This window comes from Pleurodeles waltl, chromosome 9 (genome assembly GCF_031143425.1).
Source record: "Pleurodeles waltl isolate 20211129_DDA chromosome 9, aPleWal1.hap1.20221129, whole genome shotgun sequence".
In the NCBI taxonomy this organism is placed as follows: domain Eukaryota; kingdom Metazoa; phylum Chordata; class Amphibia; order Caudata; family Salamandridae; genus Pleurodeles; species Pleurodeles waltl.
In genome coordinates this window covers 1,153,158,476-1,153,184,649 of record NC_090448.1, presented here as the reverse complement: position 1 = coordinate 1,153,184,649, position 26,174 = coordinate 1,153,158,476, and the positions used below count along the sequence as shown (strand labels likewise).

General features: G+C 45.2%; 1 protein-coding gene across 1 annotated transcript in view; it reads right to left on the bottom strand.

The window, feature by feature from the left end:
• The window catches only part of FMN1 (formin 1), a 453,758-nt gene that overhangs the window by 226,499 nt on the left and 201,085 nt on the right, over positions 1–26,174 (bottom strand). Inside the window, exon 3 of the mRNA XM_069208999.1 lies at positions 17,512–17,690. Within this exon, the coding sequence (XP_069065100.1) occupies positions 17,512–17,690 (179 nt within the window). The remainder of the gene's footprint in view (positions 1–17,511; positions 17,691–26,174) is intronic.

Genomic DNA, 26,174 nt, shown 5'->3' with positions numbered 1-26,174 from the left:
CTGGGCAGCGCGAACACCAACCCAGTTAGGAGGTCCACAAAAGGAACTTCTATAAAGTATACGCGATAGTAGCCCGATTAGAGACTACAACCTGATTCAGTCTCACACAATACAACAACTAAAGGGCATACTCACTCCTGCACCTACCTGCACCTACTTGCACCATGCTGCACTGCTGATGTTACAGGGCGGACTTCCCCCCGAATGAAGAGCTCCTCAAATTCACCTAGCTGAAAGCAACATCCACGAGAACCGGGGCACCCAGGGCTAAAATAAGTCAACACCATTGCGCCGCACTGTATTGATCATTCAACGACTTGTGACAAATCTGCAGTCTCCACAACACATAAAGCGGAGCACACACTGGACTTCAAACCGATGCGCAACGTACCTAAAACAGACATAAACATGGTGAAACCTAAACCCCAAAGAGCTCAACTTGAGGCCAGACCCATAGTTCCATCACTAGAAATGGACACGGAACACCATTCAAACGCTTTACATAAAGTGACAGAGACACTGGCAGCCCACTCAACACAAATGGAGAAAGTACTTCAAGCAATCCTCGACACCAGAACATCACTAGAGGGCAAAATAGATACAGTGGTGACCGAAGTTAACATCCTCCGTATGGAACACCGGAAACTAGCAGATAGGGTCACCACAACTGAAACAACCCTCAACACGGCACAACCAGACATCGCAGACATGAAACTTCGACTGCAACACCAGGAAATACTACATCTACACAAGCGTGCTGACGAAGCAGAAGGCCGCTCACGCCGCAATAATGTACGATTCCTTTGATTCCCTGAGAAGATCGAACTCCCAAACGCAGAGTCATTCCTAGAACGCTGGCTGAAAGAAAACATATTCACAAAAGAGACCCCACCGCTCTTACTGGTGGAACGTGCACACCGAATACCAGGGGGCCCTCCCCGCCCGGGTGCCCCTCCACAACCACTAATAGCAAGATTCTTAAACTACCGAGACAGAGACCAGGTTTTAAAGGGCTTTCGCACAAAAGTGCTACCTTCAATTCAGCAAAGCAAGTACTAAGAGACAAAAACTACTCATACTCTCTAATGTACCTGGCCAAACTGCGAGTGGTGGATGGCGAAAGATCTCACATATTCCCAACATCAGAAGGCGCATGGACTTGGATACACGCGAAAGGTCTGGTAGACCCTACAGCCGAAACCCAAGAACAAAAAGAATGGTTAACTCAACAACCGCGCTGCAAAAAAAGATCAAAGCTCAGGTCTGTATCAAGCCCAATGAAATCTCAAGCAGCGGATGAGCAAGCTCAAGTTTTAAAAGTAGTGAACAGATTCTCGTGCATACGACCACAACCCAAGCAAGACGCCAATAACTCGGACTCCGACTCAACGAGTAGCCAAAACGGCCTACTCACGTCGCCGCTAACCACCGGCCCAATGTTCACTCCACGCTCAGCAGATGACCTCTAAAGCAAAAGGCCAGGACTTCTTCCACACAAACTCAGGTACTTGCGTAATTGATACAGCACAACTAATATAACACAAGTCCAATTTCCCCGAAAAACAATATCATTTGAACAACCTCAACCACAATCCTTTAAGGAATACAAGCAGGGGGTACATCAACAAAAAACCTACTACAACGCGAGAACTATAACTCCAAAAGACATAATACAGAGCCCTAAATGGGAAACAAACATATCTGACTGGGCTGGAATGCAGGTGCCATCTTGAACTACACAACAACACCCCCCCTAACCCAATTGGGTTACAGAATGGACTTCGTTAGAACCAATGTAAACTGTTGCACCAGTTGTGCCTTGCAGTCCCCAGTTAGATTAACCAATGTAAGTTATATTATACCTTTTTTCTCTCCCTTTCTCTACAAGATGCTCTACAATCTTACACGCTGGAGGGTTGGGGGGGCTTCGGTCGAAACTGCCGTGGATCTGGGGCGCAACAAGATCATACTTAGGGCATGCAACACACTATACCACTTAACTCATACATAATGACGTCATATACCATAGTAACCTGGAATATCAGGGGTTTAGCTAACTCTACTAAAAGACGCAGGATACACACCTACCTCAAAAGACACAAGGTACACATCGCTATCTTGCAAGAGACACACGCAACAGCACATGAACTGGGCGAAATAGATAAAAACTGGTCGGGCATAGTATGTGGCACTATAACTTCAACATACGCGAAGGGTGTACTAATATGGATCGCCCCTGGCGTTCCATATGCAATCCAAGACATACACACAGATAATAATGGCAGATACACCTGCCTGGTCGGAGAACTAGATGGAAAACAACTAACAATAATTGGGATATACGCTCCCAACAGGGGACAAGGGGAGTTCCTTCGGACCACTACTACACAAATCCTGTACGACCCGACCACACCTCCCATCTGGGGTGGGGATTTCAATAGCGTAATAGAGGTGTCAATGGACAGATCACACCCCCCAATAAAAGACGCCCAGTGCAGGAACCTATCTCGAGCGCTTCACAACTGGATGCACGAAAGGGAATTACAAGGCATATGGAGATGCTTACATCCCACAGATAGAGAATACTCCTTTTATTCACCGGTGCACCAACTCCACACGACAATAGACCTGCTGCTATGCTTGACTAGGTTAGCGCACATGATACACAACGCATCGTACATGGCTAAAACCTTGTCGGATCAAAGCCCTTTAATGGCAACACTAAAATGGGGCAGACAGCTGACATGAATTCCTACATGGCGCCTACAACCCATCCTGCTACGCGATCCCCCCTTTCGACTTAAAATAGCACAAGAAATAGATTCCTACTTTGCAATTAACACAAAGACAACCACATCACATGCGACAGAATGGGACGGACATAAAGTAGTAATGAGGGGCATGGGCATGGCAATGGCAGGTGGAGTTCGTCTGGAACTGATCACAGACCTACATGACATTGAAGGGAAAATACGAAATAAGGAATGCGAACTAGCTTCGGGTAAAGTCAGCAGCGCCGAATTAAATAACCTTAAAAAAAATGGAATGCAACTGAAATCCGCTTGCGAAAATTCGATTACCAACACTACACAGCACGTCTGCACGCTGAAGGCGATCTCTCTAGTAGAATGCTGGCATGGCTAGCAAAAGGGACTCAAAGAGCTACTCCCATAAACGCCATAAAGCAAGACACAGGCACGATAGTAAACACACAACTAGAGATTAACGACACCTTCAGACAATATTACAGCACACTATACAAAGCTGAACCTCCTCCACAACCGGCACAACTGGCAGGGTTCTTCCACCACGCACCACTGACACGACTACACACAGAACAAATAATAGACCTAGACAAGCCTATTGAAAAGGAGGAGATACTATAGGCACTAAAACAGCTGACACACAACAAAACCCCAGGGACAGATGGGCTTCTCATCGAATACTACCAGACTTTCACACTTCAGACAATCACACCATTCCAAACAATGTTGCAAGAGGCATATGAAAACGGACAACTCACGGAATCACAATGCGAGGCGACAATCGTAGTCCTACATAAAAAAGGCCGTGACCCCTTGAACGTTCGTTCTTACCGACCCTTGTCCTTACTAAACTCAGATTATAAAATATTAGGGAAAATACTGGCAAACCGCCTCCTACCACTGATGACTACTTTAATACACCCAGACCAATCCAGCTTTATACCCGGATGTAACACCTTCGTCAACATCAGAAACTTACTACGCATCATGACCGAGACCTCTGGACTGGACCACTCTCGCGTGGCGGTCTCACTTGACATGGAAAAAGCCTTTGACACGTTGGGTTGGCCCTTTCTGATGGCAACACTACAAAAAATGGGATTCGGTGCAGCATTCATGCGCTGGATAACAATAATATATACCAACCCCCAAGCACGAGTCAAAACCGGCCCTATCATATCAGAGAAATTTGACATAGGCAGAGGCACGCGACAGGGTTGTCCATTGTCACCACTGCTGTTTGCATTAGCAATAGAACCACTTGCGGCAAGATTACGCAACGAAGCAATAGAATGGGGCATCCCAGACGGAGAGGAGTTCCGTATCATCTCTTTGTATTCAGACGACGCATTAGTATACCACACTGAATCCCTTCCACACATATTACACATACTTAACACTTATGGGGCCTTGTCCGGCTTACGAGTTAATTGGACCAAATCATGCATATTCCCCATGCAACCATCCCCAGAATCGCATGATAACACGACAATCGATAATGACCTAAAATGGGAACGCACAACTTTTAAATATCTAGGGGTCCACATTTATCATAGCGCTTCCGACTTAAAAGAAGGTAACCTAGACAGAGCAATCAGGTCAATTAAAAGCTACATACCCTTCTGGTGTTCCTTGCCCCTCTCGCCCATGGGAAGAGTAGCCTTGGCCAAAATGATTGTGCTCCCTCGTTTACTGTACTATTTTGTCGCGCTACCACTCACACTACCAAAAACACTTTTCACACAATTAACTAAGCTACTGACCAAACTGATATGGGCCAACGGGCGTAGGAGAGTAGCCATGACCAAGCTCTACCTCCCAATAGAGAAGGGGGGTATGGGCGCACCACAATTCGAACTCTATTATGCAGCAAGCAGCACAACTGCCCTGGATCATGATGTGGTTACAGGACCCCCTATGCCCAGAGGGATGCAAAAGTGAGATCACAATTGGGACGCACAGAGGTGCTAGGCTGGCTCATAGGGTGTGAACCCCTCTCACCTCACAACGACGTTCTAATGACAGTGGCCGAGCGTACATGGAACCGCTATGTATCAAAGGGGGCCCACATACCACTATACTCACCTAAGATACCACTACTATCTATACCGAGGATAAATAAACTACACGGCAGACCGGGTATAGTGGCATGGACTACAAAAGGCATACAACAGGTCGGCAACCTGTTTGATGACTCCCAGTTTATCACATACACGAAACTCGCAGAGACATACACTCTAGGACCGGGCGGATTCATTGCGCATGGGGCACTTAAAGGGCTGATACGTAAAACATGGGGCCAAGGCAACGCAGAACCACCAACATCACCCACACTACACAAATTAATAACAGGCGCTGGTACGCAAACAAGCATCTCCTGGATATACCGCACACTACAGGCCTGTCCGGAAATACCACAAGCACAGTCCCGATGGGACAAGTTTTTACATACACCCCTCACAGAGCAACAATAGACTATGGCCCTAACAACCACACGGGAAATCTCACGCAATGCCCGCTTCAGATATACCCAACTCAACTATCTACATCAAACATATTTAACTCCACTCCGCATAAAACGAATATTCCCACAAGCTACATCCGAATGCCCAAGGTGTGGTAACACGGAGGCAGATTTCTTCCATATGACCTGGAATTGCCCTCCATTACACCGCATATGGCACGACGTCACTCAACTGATAGCCAAGTGGTCGGGCTTATCGCTGAATCCCACACCCGAATCCTGTATAGTAGGAATACGCCGTAGGCGTAATAAAGACAAACAAAAACATAGATGTGCAGATCTAGCGTTCATCACATTTAAACGACTCATTGCAACACAATGGAAGTCGCCTAGCACCCCAGACATACACAGATGGACTAAAGATCTGATTCACTGGACCAACGCAGAAATACAAGTACTACGTACTCTACAGGACATCGGGATTGAGGTAAAAAACGCAGACATATGGGATAACTTTCTAGAACAACTACAGGAAAAAGATGACACACGCCCACCCTAGACCACCGACACAACACCTACACCAAAAATAAAAATACAAGACACCCCGACTGAGTAACCCCTCCCTCATTGTTTGTTGCCCCTCCTCAAAGATAAGAATATGTGACCCCCATACTGTACTCCCGGACCCACCACAGATCCATCTCGCCTCCCAAGCCCCCAAAAAGGTGACGCCAAGAATCCCACCAGAGCATCTCCCCAACTGCATCAACCCCTCCCCTGTTATCCCTTTGTATAATCCCCCCCTACTATTTTCCTTTCTTTTCTACAATCTTCATTTATTCAAATGTAACAGTACTACATGTTGTAAATCACAGAGCAAACCAACCATATAAGTAATTAAAGTGTACTACAGAAGAAATACAACTATAAAATGAAACTACCTGTATCGCAGACTGTTAAAAAAATGTAGGCACTGTTTGATAGTAAATAACTCAATAAACAGATTTAAAAAAAAAAACAATTATACAAACAATAATAACACAAAATTAATTTATTAACAAACTCAAAGATAATTAAAAATCAATATTTTTACAATTAAATTATTCAAAATGATATTAACAACAACATTTATAAATACAATATTACCTAAAAAATGTATATTCTTGACAACGAAAAGAAGCCTGCACTGCTGGTGCACATCTCATACCTGTCATGTGTGCAAGAAGTCTGCACTTCTGGTGCACATCCCATACCTGTTGTGTGTGCAAGAAAAGCCTTCACTGCTGGTGCACATCCTATATCTCTTGTGTGAGTGCAAGAACTCTGCACTACACATCCCAAACCGTGTGTGTGTGTAAGGAAGTCTGCATTGCTGGTGGCCATCTCATATCTGTTGTGAGTGTGCAAGAGAAGCCTGCACAGCTGGTGCACATCCCATATCTGTTGTGAGTGTGCAAGAGAAGCCTGCACTGCTGGTGCACATCCCATATCTGTTGTGAGTGTGCAAGAAGTCTGCACTACATTCCAAACATGGTGTGTGTGTGTGTGCGCGCGCAAGGGAAGTCTACACAGCTGGTGAACATCCTATACCGTTGCGGGTGTGCAAGAGAAGCATGTAGTGCTGGTGAACATCACATACCTGTTGTGCATGCGCAAGAAGAGAAAAACTACTATAAGAGCTACTAAGATAACCTTGAAGATACCATCATCTTCACATACCAATACTATGATTTAGAATGATACTAACTATATATTACTGACCAGTTATATGCTTATGATGTCAGGCTACTACACTTAGGTACTCGGTTGCAAATAAAGTAATCCTACTATATAATTAATATAAACTTATTTTACAAATACAAATATTTTATTATTCAATAATAATACAATCATAAAAGATATACATTAAATCAGAAAAATAAGAAAGACATACAAAGCACCTAAATCAAACATACCACATACACACTGGATTATACAAGTGAGAGAACGTGTCTTATTTACAAGTGAAACAACACTTCAAAAAACTAATCCAAATAATAAGATTAAAACAATTTAGAATGATAAGAATATACAGATATAGATTGTTCTAATGTATTAGTATTAATAATCTAATGCACAAACAAAGAAACAATGCTGACATGGTTCTATCCAAGTGGTACCGTAGGGACCGAAGGCACCACTTGGATAGAACCATGTCAGCATTGTTTCTTTGTTCTGCTAGTGCACATCCCATACCTGTTGTGTGTGTGTGCAGGATGTCTGCTCTGCTAGTGCACATCCCATACCTGTTGTGTGTGTGCAGGATGTCTGCTCTGCTAGTGCACATCCCATACCTGTTGTGTGTGTGTGCAGGATGTCTGCTCTGCTAGTGCACATCCCATACCTGTTGTGTGTGTGTGCAGGATGTCTGCTCTGCTAGTGCACATCCCATACCTGTTGTGTGTGTGTGCAGGATGTCTGCTCTGCTAGTGCACATCCCATACCTGTTGTGTGTGTGCAGGATGTCTGCTCTGCTAGTGCACATCCCATACCTGTTGTGTGTGTGTGCAGGATGTCTGCTCTGCTAGTGCACATCCCATACCTGTTGTGTGTGTGCAGGATGTCTGCTCTGCTAGTGCACATCCCATACCTGTTGTTTGTGCAAGGGACGGTTGCTCTGCTGGTGCACATCAGATATCTTTTGTGTGTGTGCGAGAAGTCTGCTGTGCTGGTGCACATCCCATACCTGTCATGGGTGTGAAAGAAGTCTATACTGCTGGTACATATGTTATACCTGTCGTGTGTGTGCAAGAAGTCTGCACTGCTGCTGCATATCCCATACCTGTAGTGTGTGCAGTAAGCCTGCAGTTCTGGTGCACATCCAATACCTGTCACGTATGGTATGTGCAGTAAGCGTGAGTGCTGGTGCACATCCCATACCTGTTGCGTGTCTGCAATAAGCGTGAGTGCTGGTGCACATCCCGTACCTATCATGTGTGTCCAGTAAGCCTGCAGTTCTGGTGCACATCCCCATACTGTTGAGTGGGTGCAGTAAGCCTGCAGTGCTGCTGCACATCCCGTACCTGTCTTGTGCGTGCAGTGAGCCTGCACTGCTGCTGCACATCCCATACCCGTCGCGTGTGTGCAGTAAGCCTGCAGTTCTGGATCACATTTCCGTACCTGTTGCATGTGTGCAGTAAGCCTGCAGTGCTGGTGCCATTCCGTACTTATCGTGTGTGTGCAGTAAGCCTGCAGTACTGGTGCACATCCCCTACCTGTCTTGTGTGTGCAGTGAGCCTGCAGTGCTGGTGCTGTTGCGTGGGTGCAGTGAGCCTGCAGTGCTGGTGCACATCTCGTACATGTTGCGTGGGTGCAGTGAGCCAGCAGTGCTGGTGCACATCCCATACTTGTTGCCTGTGTGCAGTGACCCTGCACTGCTGCTGCACATCCCATACCGGTCGCGTGTGTGCAGTAAGCCTGCAGTTCTGGATCACATTCCCGTACCTGTTGCATGTGTGCAGTAAGCCTGCAGTGCTGGTGCACATCCCGTACTTATCGTGTGTGTGCAGTAAGCCTGCAGTACTGGTGCACAACCCGTACCTGTCTTGTGTGTGCAGTGAGCCTGTAGTGCTGGTGCTGTTGCGTGGGTGCAGTGAGCCTGCAGTGCTGGTGCACATCTCGTACATGTCGCGTGGGTGCAGTGAGCCTGCAGTGCTGGTGCACATCCCATATGTCGTGTGGGTGCAGTGAGCCTGCAGTGCTGGTGCACATCCCATACCTGTTGCCTGTGTGCAGTGACCCTGCACTGCTGCTGTACATCCCATACTTGTTGCGTGTGTGCAGTAAGCCTGCAGTGCTGGTGCACATCCCATACCTGTCGCATGTGTGCAGTGAGCCTGTAGTGCAGGTGCACATCCCATACATGTCACGTGTGTGCAGGAAGCTTGCAGTGCTGGTGCACATCCCATACATGTTGCGTGTGTGCAGTAAGCCTGCAGTTCTGGTGCACATCCCATACATGTCGCATGTGTGCAGTAAGCCTGAGTGCTGGTGCACATCCCATACCTGTTGTGTGTGTGCAGTAAGCCTGCAGTGCTGGTGCACATCCCATACATGTCGCGTGGGTGCACTGCTGCTGCACATCCCATACATGTCGCGTGTGTGCAGTGTGAGCCTGCAGTGCTGGTGCACATCCCATACATGTAGCGTGTGTGCAGTGAGCCTGCAGTGCTGGTGCACATCCCATACATGTCGCGTGTGTCAGTGAGCCTGCAGTGCTGGTGCACCTCTCATACATGTAGGGTGTGTGCAGTGCTGGTGCACATCCCACACCGGTCGCGTGTGTGCAGTGAGCCTGCAGTGCTGGTGCACATCCCATACCGGTCGCGTGTGTGCAGTGAGCCTGCAGTGCTGGTGCACATCCCATACCGGTCGCGTGTGTGCAGTGAGCCTGCAGTGCTGGTGCCTGGGCTGCACTTGTCGGTAAGCCATCGTCCGCCGCTGGTGCAGATGCTGCCCCTGTGAGAGCTGGCACGGCCGCTGCTGTCTGATGTACGTGTCCGGTGTGTGCCAACGAGACCTGGGCACTGCCCCGTCTGTGCCTGTTCTGAGTTTGTTGCTGGAGGTGCAGAAGGGCCGGCGTGTGCCTGCCGGTGGGGTGCGGGTCGCCGCCTCTTCAGACCAGTTTCCTTCTACTTCTGGGCTTTTTCTCAACTTCCAAGGCTCAGGCCACATGGTGTCCGCGCGCGGGTCAGGTGGTGGTTATTCCTTGCTCTCCATATTGTCCCATTATTCGCCCCCCACCCCACCCTGAAGGCATCAGTACCATCTCCTAGCCCCCTCAAGCGGCCCGTCCATTCACCGCTCACCTGTTTCATCCTGCCAGTGAGGAGCCGTGGCCTGCTCCTGTGAGCTCCTAGAAGCCCACTCTGAGACAGAAAGGCTCTGCCTCGCAGTCTGGTTCTCTCCCTCCGACCCCGTCTGTCCACCCTGAGAACGTACCCCCTAGCTGTCCTTACTCTTGTGGGGGGGAGGGGTGATTGTACTGCTGGACTCTCACAGTGACTCACTGCATCCAGAGAGCACCCCCTCCTCCCCCCGCATGCCACACTCCCTGCCCTTGGAAGCGAAAGTAAACAACACTCCGGCACACGGGAGGGACGACAACAACAGCATCAGGAATGCGCGGCCTCATCAGCACCGGCGGTGTCTGCAAGTTACTGAAGACCGGGCAAAAGTAGGTCTGTGCTCACTGTGCTACACTGAGGAAAGACGGACACTGCCGAAGATCACACAGTGTCCGCGCCGGGATTCCATGCTTGCACCTCACCATGAGCGCATCATCTTCAACACCCCTCACAGGCCCCCTACACTCTTTAGGTAGAGCAGCGACGTCTTTAAATGGAAAGTCTGGGTAAAGCATAAATGTCCCGGATAACGCTGGAGCCCACGCTGCACGCGAGGGTGAAATCAAGGCAAGAGGGGGAGCAGATAGACTGATGCTTGCAGGATAAAGTCTGGGTGGAAAATGTTACTACCCCGCAGGCCTCTGTTCACAGCGTGTAGCTCTGTGCATTCACTTTTAGGTCGAGTGCGCAAGCGCTTTGACCTGTTGTAATCTATCCGTGGGCTTTTAACCACGCCCACCGCACACCCATCAATATCACTCGTTCATGGGTTTGCCTTTCAAAATCCTTTATCATCATTGGTAAATGCTTTGCGTTTGTCCCTCCTTCGGGCAGTTTTGTTACCGCCTTGACCATTGACCTCGATACATGGATAATTGCACATTTGCCGATAAGTTTGACTGCGAGCGAACTTCTCTTTCCTTCTGTGTCTCTCATTCACGCTCACGCTCATGGCAGCCATGCGCTTTGAAGTGGCTCACTTATGTCAACTGTTTTACTTTTCATTTTCAATTTATGTGGCAAGAACAGTTCTGTTAGGCATTGACAACGCTAATAGCTCTAACTCGAGCAAACGCGAGACCAATTGCTTTGCAAATGCTCGTTTTTTAGTGAGGGCCTGGCACCTGTAATTTGCAGCTGATGTCTCCACTTGTAACAAGCATTAGCAAAGCCAAAAGGTCTCACTTATACAAGAGCTATTGGCTTTGCCAATATGATTTAGTCATTTTGTACACCAGCTTAACAGCATGGTTAAAGTGGCGAAAAGGAGAGTGGAGTGTCGTAAAGCAAAATATCATAGAGTAGAGTGGGGTGTTATCGAGTGGTGTACAGAGGAGTCAAGTAGAGTTGAGTAGCATGGAGTGAGACATTGTTGTGGATTATTGAGGAGGGAGTAGTGTGTCAGAGTGGAAGTGCATATAGTGTTGTAGAGTTGAGTGGTGGACAATGGAGTAGAGTGTCGTAAAGTGGAGTGGCATGGTATAGAGCAGAGTGGAGTGGCTTACAGGGTGTTGTGTAGAGTTCTGTAGAGTGGAGTAGACTGTCATAGAGTGGAGTGGCACAGAGTACAGTAGTCTAGTAGAGTGGAATGCCGTGGAGTGTCAGAGTGAAGTGGCATAGAGTGTAATGACGCAGAGCGGAGTACTGGAGTGGCATAGAGGGGCATGACGCAGAGTGGGGTACTAGAGTGGGATAAAGTGGAATAGTGGAGTGGCGAGGACTAGAGTGGGGCAGTGTGTAGTACAATAAAGTGCAGTAAAGTGGCATGGAGTGGCATAGAGGGAGTTGTGTAGAGCGTCAGAGTGGAGTAGTGTCGCAGAATGGCAAAGAGTGGAGTAGAATAGTGTCAGAGTGAAGTAGAATTGAGTGTTGCAAAGTGGCCTAGAGTGAAGTGGCGTAAAGGATAGTGGTGCAGAGTAGATTCGCATAAAGTGCAGTGGCTTATTGTGCACTGGTTTTGAGTAAAGTGGCGTAGAGTGCAGTGGCGTAGAGTGCAGTGGCGTAGAGTAAGTAGAGTGGTGGAGAGTAGTGGTGCAGAGCAGAGTGGAGTGGTATAGTGTGCAGTGGCATGGAGTAAGTAGAGTGGTGGAGAGTAGTGGTGCAGAGCAAAGTGGAGTGGTATAGTGTGCAGTGGCATGGAGTAAGTAGAGTGGTGGAGTGTAGTGGTGCAGAGTGGAGTGGTATAGTGTGCAGTGGCGTGGAGTAAGTAGTGTGGTGGAGAGTAGTGGTGCAGAGTGGAGTGGAGTGGTATAGAGTGCAGTGGCGTGGAGTAAGTAGTGTGGTGGAGAGTAGTGGTGTGGAGTGGAGTGGTATAGAGTGCAGTGGCGTGGAGTAAAAGTAGTATGGTGGAGAGTAGTGGTACAGAGTGGAGTGCAGTGGTATAGTGTGCAGTGGCGTGGAGTAAGTAGAGTGGTGGAGAGTAGTGGTGCAGAGTGGAGTGGTATAGTGTGTATTGGCGTGGAGTAAGTAGAGTGGTGGAGAGTAGTGGTGCAGAGTGGAGTGGTATAGTGTGCATTGGCGTGGAGTAAGTAGAGTGGTGGAGAGTAGTGGTGCAGAGTGGAGTGGAGTGGTATAGAGTGCAGTGGTGTAGAGTAAGTAGTGTGGTGGAGAGTAGTGGTGCAGAGTGGAGTGGAGTGGTATAGTGTGCAGTGGCATGGAGTAAGTAGAGTGGTGGAGTGTAGTGGTGCAGAGTGGAGTGGTATAGTGTGCAGTGGCGTGGAGTAAGTAGAGTGATGGAGAGTAGTGGTGCAGAGCAGAGTGGAGTGGTATAGTGTGCAGTGGCATGGAGTAAGTAGTGTGGTGGAGAGTAGTGGTGCAGAGTGGAGTGCAGTGGTATAGTGTGCAGTGGCATGGAGTAAGTAGAGTGGTGGAGTGTAGTGGTGCAGAGTGGAGTGGTATAGTGTGCAGTGGCGTGGAGTAAGTAGTGTGGTGGAGAGTAGTGGTGCAGAGTGGAGTGCAGTGGTATAGTGTGCAGTGGCGTGGAGTAAGTAGTGTGGTGGAGAGTAGTGGTGCAGAGTGGAGTGGAGTGGTATAGAGTGCAGTGGTGTGGAGTAAGTAGTGTGGTGGAGAGTAGTGGTGCAGAGTGGAGTGGTATAGTGTGCAGTGGCGTGGAGTAAGTAGATTGGTGGAGAGTAGTGGTGCAGAGTGGAGTGGTATAGTGTGCATTGGCGTGGAGTAAGTAGTGTGGTGGAGAGTAGTGGTGCAGAGTGGAGTGGAGTGGTATAGAGTGCAGTGGCGTGGAGTAAGTAGTGTGGTGGAGAGTAGTGGTGCAGAGTGGAGTGGAGTGGTATAGAGTGCAGTGGCGTGGAGTAAGTAGTGTGGTGGAGAGTAGTGGTGCAGAGTGGAGTGGAGTGGTATAGAGTGCAGTGGCGTGGAGTAAGTAGAGTGGTGGAGAGTAGTGGTGCAGAGTGGAGTGGTATAGTGTGCATTGGCGTGGAGTAAGTAGTGTGGTGGAGAGTAGTGGTGTGGAGTGGAGTGGTATAGAGTGCAGTGGTGTAGAGTAAGTAGTGTGGTGGAGAGTAGTGGTGCAGAGTAGAGTGGAGTGGTATAGAGTGGGGCAGGGTGGAGTAGAGTAACAGAGTAGAGTAGCATAGAGTGCAATAGCGTAGAGTGGATTGTTTCAGAGCAGAGTGAAGATGTGCAGGATAAAATAGAGTGGTGCAGGATAGAATGCAGAGGTATAGTGTAGAGTTGCATAAAGTGCAGGGTAAATTACAGTGGTGGAGAGTGCAGTGCGGTGGAGTGCACTGGTGTAGAGATGAGTGTAGAGTTCAGTGGTGGAGTGGGGTCTTGCAGAGTAGATTGTCTTAGATTGCAGTGGTGTAGAGTACACTGGCGTAGACTGCAGTGGCATAGTGTTTCAGAGTAGAGTGCCGTAGAGAGCAGTGGCATACAGCACAGTGGTGCACAGACGAATTGAGTGGCACAGAGTGCAGTGATGTAGAGTGGCACAGAGTGTAGTGGCGTAAAGTGTTGCAGAGTAGAGCATAGTGGCAAAGAGTGCAGTGGTGCACAGTAGTTGGCACTGAGTGGAGTAGAGTGCATTGGTTTTGAGTAAAATGGTGTACAGTACATTGGCTAGAGTGCTGCAGTTTAGATTAGACTGGCATAAAGTGCAGTGGTGTGGACTGGTGCAGTATAGAGCAGAGTGGCATAAAGTGCTATGATGCAGAGTAGATTGTTTCACAGTAGGGTGAAGTGGCGTAGAGTGAAGTGCTGCTGGGCAGAGGAGTGGCAGAATAGTGTCACAGAGTGCACTGGTTTCAAGTACAGTGGTGCAGAGTTGAGTTCAGAGGTGTAGAGTAAAGTGGTGTAGATTGCAGTGGTGCACGGTAGATTAGAGTGGCGTTGAGTGCAGTTGTATAAAGCAGTGTAGAATAGAGTGGTGCAGTGGCAGAGTTCAGTGGCGCAGAGTAGAGTGGCAGAGAGTTCAGAGGCGGAGGGTGCAGTGTTGCTGAGTACAGTGTTGTGGAGTATAGTGCTATGGAGTGCACTGGTGTAGAGTAAAGTGGCACAGAGGACACTGGCATAGAGTACAGTGGCATAGAGAGAAAGAGGATATCCTTGTGTCCTGTAAAAAAATCAAACAGAAGGAGTAATTTGTTTTCAATATGTCCTTGATGCCAGATTGCCCATGTGCGACTGCACCAGTTGCACAAATAGAAAGAGTGACGTATAAGTGCATGTGCAAAAGCTAGGGACAAGAGAAAAAGATGTTTGCTAAAGTGTTATGAAACATTAAATATGAGTATTTGCTGTTGTTTCGAAAGAACACATTGGCATAGGTTATAGGTGATAACGCAAGTAGGTCAAATCTATTTTAGATAAAGGCTGAAGTTAGGAGGCCATCAGACCTCCTTTTGTTCCAACCTGATCCTGGCTGGGTGTGGTTTGAAGGCTCACACTTAGACGCCAATCAAAAGGAGAGGCGAGAAAGGCTCACAGCTTGTTATCTCTTCACAAGTGCTTAAGAGAGGCATTCTTTTGACTTTGTTCAGTCCCTGTTTATTAGAGAAATGCATGCGCTGTAACAATGTTCGATATGTTGGTCTGTCCTAGTATCTGCACAACTAACAACGTGAATACCACAATTGTATCTCTTTCCTATGAACTCTCTCACTTTTTTAGTCAACCAAAAGCAAACAAGCTCCCTCGAAGACAGCTTGACATCTGACCTTTGTCTCTGAATGCACAGCAAAAGTGACAAGATAAGAACAAGATTTAAAGGCCTGTTTACAAAACATGAGTTTATGTATAGTAAATACGGTTTAGGGAACAGGAGGGATGAACTGAACCTGGAGAGCCGAAAGCAAATTAAGTCAGCAAATAGCCAGAAAATGTGAGTTGCAAACCACAAAGCCAATGGTAGTCAACGGGTGGGAGGAATTCCTAGGTCAACTTCCCGAAAGTCCCTAAAATATCTTTAGCGAACCAGACAACTTTGATATCTGGTAGGCCTCGACCTACAAAGCACTTTTGAACAAGTTTTTTGTTTTGTTTTTTTAACCCCTCAAAGTGGTGTCTGCCATCTTGGTTTGGTAAATAAAAAAAATAAGAAACTGGCACCCACACTAGTCTGTAGGAGCGTGCACATGTAGTCACACATGCATCTATCGAATGATGCAAATATGATGTATGTGCACCACTTAATCTTTACTTCATGTAATTTACACAAAAGCAGTAAAAAAAGTTAATATGGGATGGTGGGGGGCAAGGAAAAATGTTTTTGCTGGCAGCTACAGCAAAAACCGCAGAAAGAATCTGCATTAAACTTGGCATGAAAGTAGTTCTTATTCAGAAAGCATGCTTTTTGATGATTTTGTGTAACTGCACTGAGCAGTTTTTGAGATGTTAGCATTTGAAAACGATGTTACGATGGCTAAAAAGGGTTAATACTATTATACACGTCAAGCTAATTTATTCTGTAAATCAGGGTCCCCAGAGGACCCTTGTCCTCCACAAGGTGGTGGATGTTGTAAAGCTTTTGCTAAATGAGATGATGAACAATTCAGTAGCCACAGCTAGAGTCCCAGCAACTTAGAAATTGGCAAAGGCCAAACCCTTAAAAAAGAAACCTTTGGTGGACCCCACTATATTGTCCAACCTACGCCCAATTTCACTGCTGTCCAACAATGAGCAATATAATGGAAAAACGTATTAACACTCAACTTACAGCATTCCTGGAGACCTCAGTACAGTTACATCCCCAACAATCAGGATTTCGCCCAAAACACTCTACTGAGGCTGTGTTGTTGGTGAACCTTCTATGGGTGCTGTTGCCAATGGCAGCAACTAGAGTGTGTAGACTGTTGCCTCAGGAACCAGTCTTAAACAAAGTTTACACTTTTTTCCAAGCTGCAGGTACAAAGAAGCCGAACCTTCCATTTTAAATACATATTTTTTTTAAAAGATTTTCCTTTCAAATAGTGACGTTGCCGGTGGCATTGCGTCTTCTGTGTGTGTGTGGGGGGGGGGGGGGGGGGGGGGAGGGTATAACTTTGTATTAAGTTTTTAGCAAGACACAATAAAGCCCAATTAACAGCCCACATCATCCCAACATACATTTTGCACCCTTTATATGCCAGGCTAATATATACTGCCAACATACATTGCTTTATCCCATACATTATTAGTACTAGGCATTCCATGCACAGTGCATCTGATGCATCTCTCTTAAATTTCTGTTTTTCTAACCCTCTGTGATAGTGGGGTATCTGGTACAAGGCTCAGTCCCGTATGGTACCGCTGGTTGGGAATCCGGGGACGACTGAGACCCACCTGTGAGGTGGGCGAATGCGAGTAGGCATCCACGATTTCCACTTCTTATTGTGAGCATGGCCTCTTTTAGCGTGTGACCTTCCACTTTTGAGAGTTTGTTCATGCCCTTTTTCACATATCATCCTCCTGTTCTGGTACAAGTGCCCTCATAATTAGGAGTGTTTTATTTAAAAAATAAAATAAAAAAAGATCACAATGGCATACGTATTTATTTTATGTTTTTTCGGTCACTATATCTCAACACTAGCCTATGTTATATTTAAATATTACTGTCATCTCTCCAGGGCATTAATAGCTGTTACTTGTCCTTCACGTAATTATGTTTATGAACCACAGGCACATGATGTGAGGAAGCAAAAGTTAATGCTGTGAGCAAGCAGCCAATGTGGCTATTATCACTATTATCATCTAATCACATCAAATCCAGGTAGACACATACATCCTCTGCCTAGCCTACGTCATGGCCCAGCCTCACATTCTTAATTGACCCAGAATGCAGGCAAACAACAGACGCGAGTGCATGCATTCTAAGCATTCTGATTGGCTGCGACAATCTCAGCAGTCTGCAAAGAATGAAAATGAAAGACAGACTTGCCCACTCAACAAACACAGGACTCACATCAAGATCCAGGGTGAGGTGAAGGGTGTTTCTGTTTTTCCTCTCTCCCTGCTCCCAGACCATGTCGGAGCCCGGCTCTGGCGCGTTACTGTCCCAGTGGAACACAGTTTCTCCTGGGTCTTCAGGTAGTTCTTGGATGGCTTCTCCGCCATGGTCATCTTCAGACAGCGTCCAACTCCCTGAAAAGAGAGAGGCAACGGATGAGAACGTGCTATTGGGCAGCAGAAAATCTATCATTTTTTAAAATCATATAGATTCATGCATATAACAGCATTTCAAATGTCTGAAGTATGAATCACAGTACTATTGGAAACATGGATAGGCTACAGAACAGTAACATACATGCATGGCATGTATGTGATGAGCAGTTCTCCAGATCAATCCTTGATGTCTGCAAGGCGACATACATTCAATTCAATGCTCTACTGGCCAGCATGGGCCAGAATGCCTTCAATGAAGACTTTATTAGGAAGTCCAGCTACATCAAACCCCCAAAATGAGTAAGCCGCCTTTCACCAGCGGACCCTAATGTTGAAGCTAAAGCTACAGCCAACTTTAATCTAAGTGCCACTAGAATTTTTGGTTCAACTTTTCAATTGCCCACTGGGTTCACCAACAGGAAGCTAACTCTCCCCTAGACAACAAGTTGTGAACTTGTTTCTCTTCAACAGCACACCATTTTTAAGCAGACACCACAAGATTTTAAGGGATCTTTCTGGTGCATAACTCAAGGAGGTCAAAGCTTCTTGGGTTAGGAGCAGGGTAAACGAGACATGCTCTTGGCCGAGTGGGCAGCCCCTGCCCCACAGAGCCAGAGGAATTATATTAGCCCTGTTGCACGTTGGCTGTGCTGATGCATGTAACTAGGTCTCCTGCATTGCTCGGAGTAGGTACAACATACTGCTTCAGGACTCCTTCTCGATCGGGGTGGACGTGAACACACTGCATCCCAGTTGCCAATAGTGAGAAGTTTAAGAGCATGGGCGTCCACATTTCTCACCCATGCCATTCACTATTCTCTGAGATGGATACCTAGATGGACTCCTGCCACAGGTGCAGTCAGAAGGACCATCATTTATGATAAAGAAATGTTAATTTCACTCTTGGTTGCCCACTTAAGATCCAGGTCTAACTACTCACAGCAGCCAAAATAAAGCAGAAAAAGAAGACGCTTAGCTATCAACTGTTCATTCTTCCCAACATGAAGAGGCACATCTTGCCTACACCGATAACAGATGTACATAGCACACTGCACACTTACCCCTTTGATACCCATGAAGATTGTGGATTTGCTGTCTGGTGGTGTTTGGACAAAATATATAATTTCTAAAATATATTGTGGATAAAATATAATGTCAAGAATATCGAGGACAAAAATATTGTGGAGGTAAGCTTCTATGGGTAAGCAAAGTTTTACTAGACTTTACACCCCATATGTACCTTGAGGACATTTATATCGTTAAGGTATGTAGATGTGTAGCTTATAATAGTAAATCTATACTTACATATTTACACTTACTTTCTTGATATTTTGGTCCTCAATATTTTTGACAATATTCTGTTACTCAATAATTTTAACATCATTATTCTATCAGACAACCGGTTTGGCTGTGTGTTAAGAAGAAACAACTCATGGCAAAGGCTGCATTCAAGAAGATATCAAACTTAAGATATCAGATATTGAACTCTTTTTCAAATTATTATTATTTATTTTTCATGTTCTCCCCTCTGATTCACAACTAGGCTGAGAATTTGTTTCTAAATTAGGAACATTAATTTCCACGAAAAAGTAGATGATCTTAATTGGGAGAAAAATATACCAGACCTGGGTTTGAATCACAGGTCAAGTGTATTCAAAAATATGAAAACTGATAAGAATTACTAAAATTGGAACTCAATGAAAAAAAATGAATTTAATAATGGAGGGTGGAAAGAGGAAAAAAGGACCAAGAAGAAACTCGGGTTGCTGTAACCTTTTCCTTGACCTACCACAACTCTTGGAAATAAAGGCAGGAAATGTAAAAACAAGAAGACGACCACAAAAGATCAAGATGAACAAGCATTGGAAAAGCCAACAAGTTGTTCCTATGAGAGCTTTTGGCTTCAGCAATGTTTTGTTGGCGTGCTGTACAGCAGTGCGGCTGCTATGTAGCATGGCTAAAACTAATGATAAATAAAGCACACAACTCTAATGCATTTTTTAGAGTGCGTTACTGCTGATCGCATTACTGCATTTAAAAAATATACCTATATATTTTAGTAGTGTACTCCAGAGGCAACAGTCAGAGAGGGAAGGCAATCCGTAGAGAAAGACTCAGTTGGCGGTGAGGACATACGTGAGGGGATGAAGGAGCACGCAGACAGAGGGAATGAGGGCATGCACGTGGACAAAGGAGGGTAGTCAGTAGGGGCTGTGGGCAAACACACTAGCAGCTGAGGGTAGGTGAGAGGGGCTGGGGACATGCACAAGGACAAACAGATGGACAATGGATGGTGAGCGGGAGGGCTGCCTAAGGATATGCACAACGGAGGAATGAGGGCTGGGGTAATAATATGGACAAAAGGAGGGCGGGTGAAGAGGCGGGACTGGGCAGAACCATGGAAGGAAGATAAGTACACAATGCAAACGGGTGAAAAGCATACACACACTCGTAGAGTGCTTAAAAAAAGTAGTGCCTGAAAAAGTGATGAGTGGAAGGACACAGTAATCTGTCCACATTCCAGGGACGGATGCTGGAGAACAAGAAGCAAGCAAACAAGTATGGCACTGAAGCCAACCAATAGAAAGCAATGGGCGGCCTCTTTTGTTGTAAGTAACAAAAGATCTTGCAACAAGCAGCGCATGCTCTGGCATAGGCGAGTCCTAAAAAGGAGACAAGGTAAGTAAAAAAAATAATAATATTGGGTTGGAGGGTTCACCAGTATTGCAGGAGTTGGGAGGGTTAGGAAGTAGAAGGCAGGAGGAGGAAATGCAAAAACAAAGAAAGGTATAGCAGTGGGGGGACAGTTTATTAACAGAGAAAAAAAGCATATAAGAGTTGGAACGAAGTAAAAGCATGCGTAAGAAAATGAGAAAGAGCAGAGGGAGTAGTTGGTGGGCAAAGGAGATCACACAGCTGGAAAAAACAAGAGGAAAGATGTGAAAGTAAGTCGGAAAAAAGGGGGTGGAACTTGGGTAAAAAAAACGGCGAGAGCCAAGGCGCTCTCGGGTGAGGAAAGAGTCCAGGGGGAGAGAGAAAGGAAGGGATTTAGGAAATCATGAGTTTGAAAGAAGTAGGGACTACCAATTAAGAGAAAAACCGGCAGTGGTTTAAGGAGTGGTAGAGAAAAACAGGAAAAATATGGAATTAAAGATGGGAGGGCATCGGGGGTAAAACGCTACACGAACGGGGGAAAACCGCCTAAAAGTGAACATTTTTTGCCAAGAAAGGCATTCAGTAGGTTGGTTTCACCAGCTTGTTGAAAGCCACTAACAATGAAAAATGTGTAATATGTTTGATGAAAAGAAATTGTTAAAACCAGTTTTGATAATAAAAACTTTGAAAACTCTCCGATACTCGCATGCATATTTGTGTATCCTTTTTGTAGATGGTGGAAGTGGTCTTGGTCAGTGCTTTAAATGGGCCGGTACTGAGTACCTATTCTTCTCAGCACTGCTGCCATACATTTAATGGGAGAGTACCAGCATGTCTAAGGAGCAAGCAGGTTACTAGAAAGAGTGATTACCTGCACGTCAGTATTTCCACTTAAAGCACTGGTCTTGGTGGCAGGCGTGGAGGAGATCCATGAAAGGTTTAATGTAAAAATTGCGGGAAAATAGATGCCTGGGCCTTAGTGTCTAGTTGTTGTTAAACAGGAACAAGTTGCACAACGTGTGTGTGCTGCTGAGATTGTGATTACTAACTGTAGGCAACTTGAGGGGATTTTGTACTGCACAATGTGAAAGGCAGCCAGAAAATCAAGGTAGGTTGGCATGATCATGGAGCCCTGGTCAGCTACTTCCAGAATATCGTCCCAGAGTTTGACCCCCACTGGAGATTGCATGTTCCTTGGTTCTCTTTAACATGATGTCAAACCTGGGCTGTTAACTCCTAATCTATACATGTAAATATCAGTGCCAGTCTGTCTACAGGGCAGCACCGCTTAAAGGTGGCTTGTTTTAGGATAGGAATGTAGTGAATCAAAACATTGTTTTCGCTTTAGGGTCTCTGATTTTTGGAAGGCTACTGTTGCGTGGGACCCCCTAATGGAATGTCAATAGAAAACGAGTTTAATCTATAACCTCAAATGCCAACATTTTAAAATAAGATCCACTGCTGTGTAGTGGGGTGAGTGGCTCTGCACAGGTCGAGGGTGACCATGCCCACACATGCGTGAGCACCCGTGCATAGTGCTCAACTTGTGAAAATATAAGTGCCAGGGCTCAAGGTATTATACTGCGGCTGGCACCACCCACAACTCCGACCGATGCTACTGAATGTCAGTATTACTTGTAACCAAGACATTTAAAAAGCTGTGACATTTTGGATTATTCCATGTAATGCCAATCTGTAGGGGTGGTATGGGAGTGCTAGTTTTATCATGATTTTAGTGCACTTATTTCCTAATACTGAACTCACATGCTCTGCCTGAAAATAGACGGAGTGGACCATTATGTAGTGACTTCTCATAAACGCATGCCGGTGTTTAAAAATCCTTGCTGGTGCTGAGCACTGGCAAACACTGGCACAAATTAAGCACCGCGTGTATGGACTGAGCAAGGAAGGTTGCTGTCTGACTCAGTCTGGTATCTTCATGCAGGGAGCACTGCGGCCAATTGGGCCCAGACTGAAAGTAATATACATTTTGCAGAAATAATTTATATCCAAAGCAAACTGCAATATTTCCTAAATTAAAACCAGGGCCATCGATTATCAATCAGTAACAACCACGTTACATGAAACAGAATGAAAATAAAGCAACTTCAATAAGTTGCATTAGTTGCAATCTTTGGTTAACAGAGAAAATGATGTCTTCAACACTCAGGTCTAAACAGACTGACTCACTGCGCACTGAGCTCAGATTAAGGAAAACACCCTTTCTTAATTAGCAGCTGGCATTCTTCTGCAGGGAGGTTCAGCGCAACACACCCACACAGAGGACAGAAATAGAAAAAGACACAGACAGTCAAGCATTTCCACCTGCAAGCCCGAGGGCACCGCAGGCCAGGCTGCACTTTGTACCCTGTGCACCCACCGATATGGTTACAGAAGTGAAGGGCGTATGTCCCATTATGAGCCCAAATGCACAGGAATTGTGAACACAACAAAGTCACACTTTTTAAGTAGACTATACAACTGCACAATACTGTATAAGTGAACCCATGCTTAACAAGCCCTGGCAAAGCCAATAGGAATAGCATTGGCAAGCTGGTGTAATTAATTTTTGTATGCAATCAGGAGCAACAAAAAGAAAAAAATGCCATCACCAAAGCCTGGCCACCTTATGTTTGCAGTAAAAATGTTACATTTAAAAACATTCAGATATGTTACTGTTCTAAACATGTTTTTAAACAACTCTTTCGGTTGTGATGTGCATTTTATTGCTTGCTTGGCGTTTATCCATATGCATTTGGCCTTTCTGGGAAAAATGAAGTGGGAACCCCTATATTTCTGTATACTGTGAATGAATAAGTGTAAATTCATACACTTAGGGCTAGATGTACCAAAGGAATTTAGCCATTCTGTATCTATGGGAAAAAGCTTTCGTACATATGGCCCTTAATGTGCTTTGATGCTACATACACCCATACATGATATGTAAACACACTAAGATTAAAACTTGAGCATTGTAGGTCACATACATTCATATATGCAGCTGTTTAATCTTCATTGGAAAACTTTTTAACTCCCAAAGCTTTTAGTCTCCACAACCGTTGGCTTTACAAAACCTGCTGAAAGCACCTACAATCATTTAAGAAATATATTTTCCTGTTTTTATACATACCTAAATATATATATATATATATATATATATATATATATATATATATATATATATATACACACACACATATATATATATATATATATATATACACACACAGATCAGGAAAAAGATGGTTTCTATCTGTATTTATTAGTAAACATTAGTAACATTAGTAAAAAAGAAAACTGGGAGCTCTATTCATAACAAACGTTAAAAAGGATTGCGGTCAAAATAAATAGCCAGTATCTCAAGTTAGTATACAAAATAAAATTATAAAACAGAAGCCTTTCAACCAGCTTTGTGACTGAAGTGTAAGACCTATTTTTGGAGGATGTGTACTATATGCAGTCACTCAAAGCGAAGAGAGCCAATGGGTAAAGTGGGCTGACCCACTACCCCGCGCAGTAAGCACTGGTGGGCGGAAGCAAAAAGCGAGCAACAATTCAACATACAAATGAAAGAAGCCTGCAGACCAAAAGCCCCTCTATGTTTGTTTTTTGGGGAAAAAATAGTCTTGCAAGACAGCTACATTTGTCTAAAATGCGACGCCTAAAAAATGAGCTTTGCTGTTGCATGCACCCTGTGATAAAGAACATGTGATCCCCAAAATGTCCTTTTTCACAACTCAAATGTATGTTATTATCAAATGCAGGACCCCTTTCTTCCTCTTGCCTACCTCCTGTTCTCAGTCACAGTTCCTCCACACAGTAGCGGCTGCTGCCAAGAAGGGGTCGGAGGGCAGGGGGCGGCGCGCAGAGCAGGGGTGCAATAAAAAAATATAAACTTAACTGCCGCTTCCGTGTCCCGCCATTCCAGTCGCCTCTTGTCTTCTTCCTCCCTGTTCCCAGCATGAGAGAAGCACTGGGATTGGCCTGAGTGGGCAGAAATGCTGCTCAGGGAGGGAGTGGAACACTGAGCTTGGTCTCCACCCAGATATGCATCACAGCCGGGTGGAGAGTTCTAAGTGAGCATTTCAGTTTGGCCGGCCTCGGACGCAGCACCAGTACTCCTCCACTTGTTGCTGAGGAGGATGCTGGCCCCGCCCGACCCACCCTACGAAAGCAGAAAAATAAAGGGATAATAAAATACTTTTATTATTCCTTTTTTTTCCGTGTGTTAAACTACGCCTTGTGGTTTAACACCGGCCTACGTCACATTTAATCAGTGTTCAAGCAAACCTTCCTTCTTGTGCTTCCCAGAGTGGTTTTCAACACAACAAAACAACAAACACAAAAAATGCAATAGCCGCATACAGACCAAAAATAACAACTTTACACAACAGAAATAACACACCGATACAAACCTAAAATAATTATATTGTTGTGCTGATGCATTTTGTGTGTTGCATTCTGCTGGGATGATAGTTGCATGTGTGTGTATTTGTAGGGTTAGCTGTACATGTTAATGTCTCAAGTTGTAATGTCTAGCTGATGTTTTGTTGTTTTGTGGAGGTATGCCATTCTGTTATGTTATGTGTTTTATTTGGTTTTTCATCTGTTGTAATAGGTTTGTTGAAGAGCTGGAGTTGTGTTTTTGTATTGAGTTTGGTTATGTGTTGTACTTACATTTTATTTAGTCGCCATGTTGTGACGATGTGTTTAGGTGCTATTCTTTGCGTTTTTTTGCAGTCAGCTTTTTAGTTGTTGTGTTCCTATGTTGCCTTGTTGGTGTGTTTTATTGTGCTTTGTTGGTGTGCCAGTTTGGTTCTGCCACGTTGTGGTGGTGTTTTACTCTGTGTGTATGCTTGAGTTACAGTGTTTTATTGTGCTATGTTGTTGTATTGTATTACTATTCAATATTGTGGAGTTGTTTCGGGATTGTAACGTGTTGCTGTAGTGTTGTGCTGTTTTGTACCTCATCTGCAGTCCACCAGCTTAAAGATGAACCCCCATACTGCCGCCTGAAAGCCACTTTCATAATATGCTGGAATCTGTGTTATTTACCACTAACAATATGTAACAGCACAAACAGAAAATGTTTTGCAATCATGCCCACAGCCGTGTGGCTTATTTATGTGTCACGGTAGAAAGCACTTTAGGATAGCTTATGGAGTTAAGCTTTGTTTTGGTGCAGGGACCTATGAGTATCCAGCGAGGCTCAGGACATCATATTGGTAAAAGACCACAGGCGATTAATGTGTTTACTAAAGAGATGTAAGTGTAACGTAGACGTCACAGCTTTGTACTGTATAAACCTTTCTCATTGAGTTAATGTGCTTGTTGCAGAGATTCTTGTGTAACCTGCAGATCACAAGTTGAAATCTGAGTAAAGTAGGTCAGTGGGTTAGGCGCCTGCTGCAAACACCAGAAGATAAGCTTCCCAAACGTTTTAAAACCATGTCCCATTTTTTTTGTATGACAAGTTTTCAAGACCCACCTAGTTTTAAAGCACATTTTTCAATACAATTTGCACAGGCATGCAGTTTTCCTGATCAAAATATATTGCACACAAATGATAGTGTGTGGAAATCGGATTTCAGTGAATATTTATAATGCGTGCATCACCAAGTAAAGGGTCTTTGTTCTGAGCCTATTAAAATCGTTTTTTCCATCACACTTCAGAATTACAAAACAAATGTGCTTCATTTTTGCTTTCCTAAATCCTGAATGTAAACAGTTTACTCACAAGTATTTACATTTTCCTGTGTGCTATAAAAAAACAAGCATTTTCAATGCAACGGGGCCCGCATGTGCTCG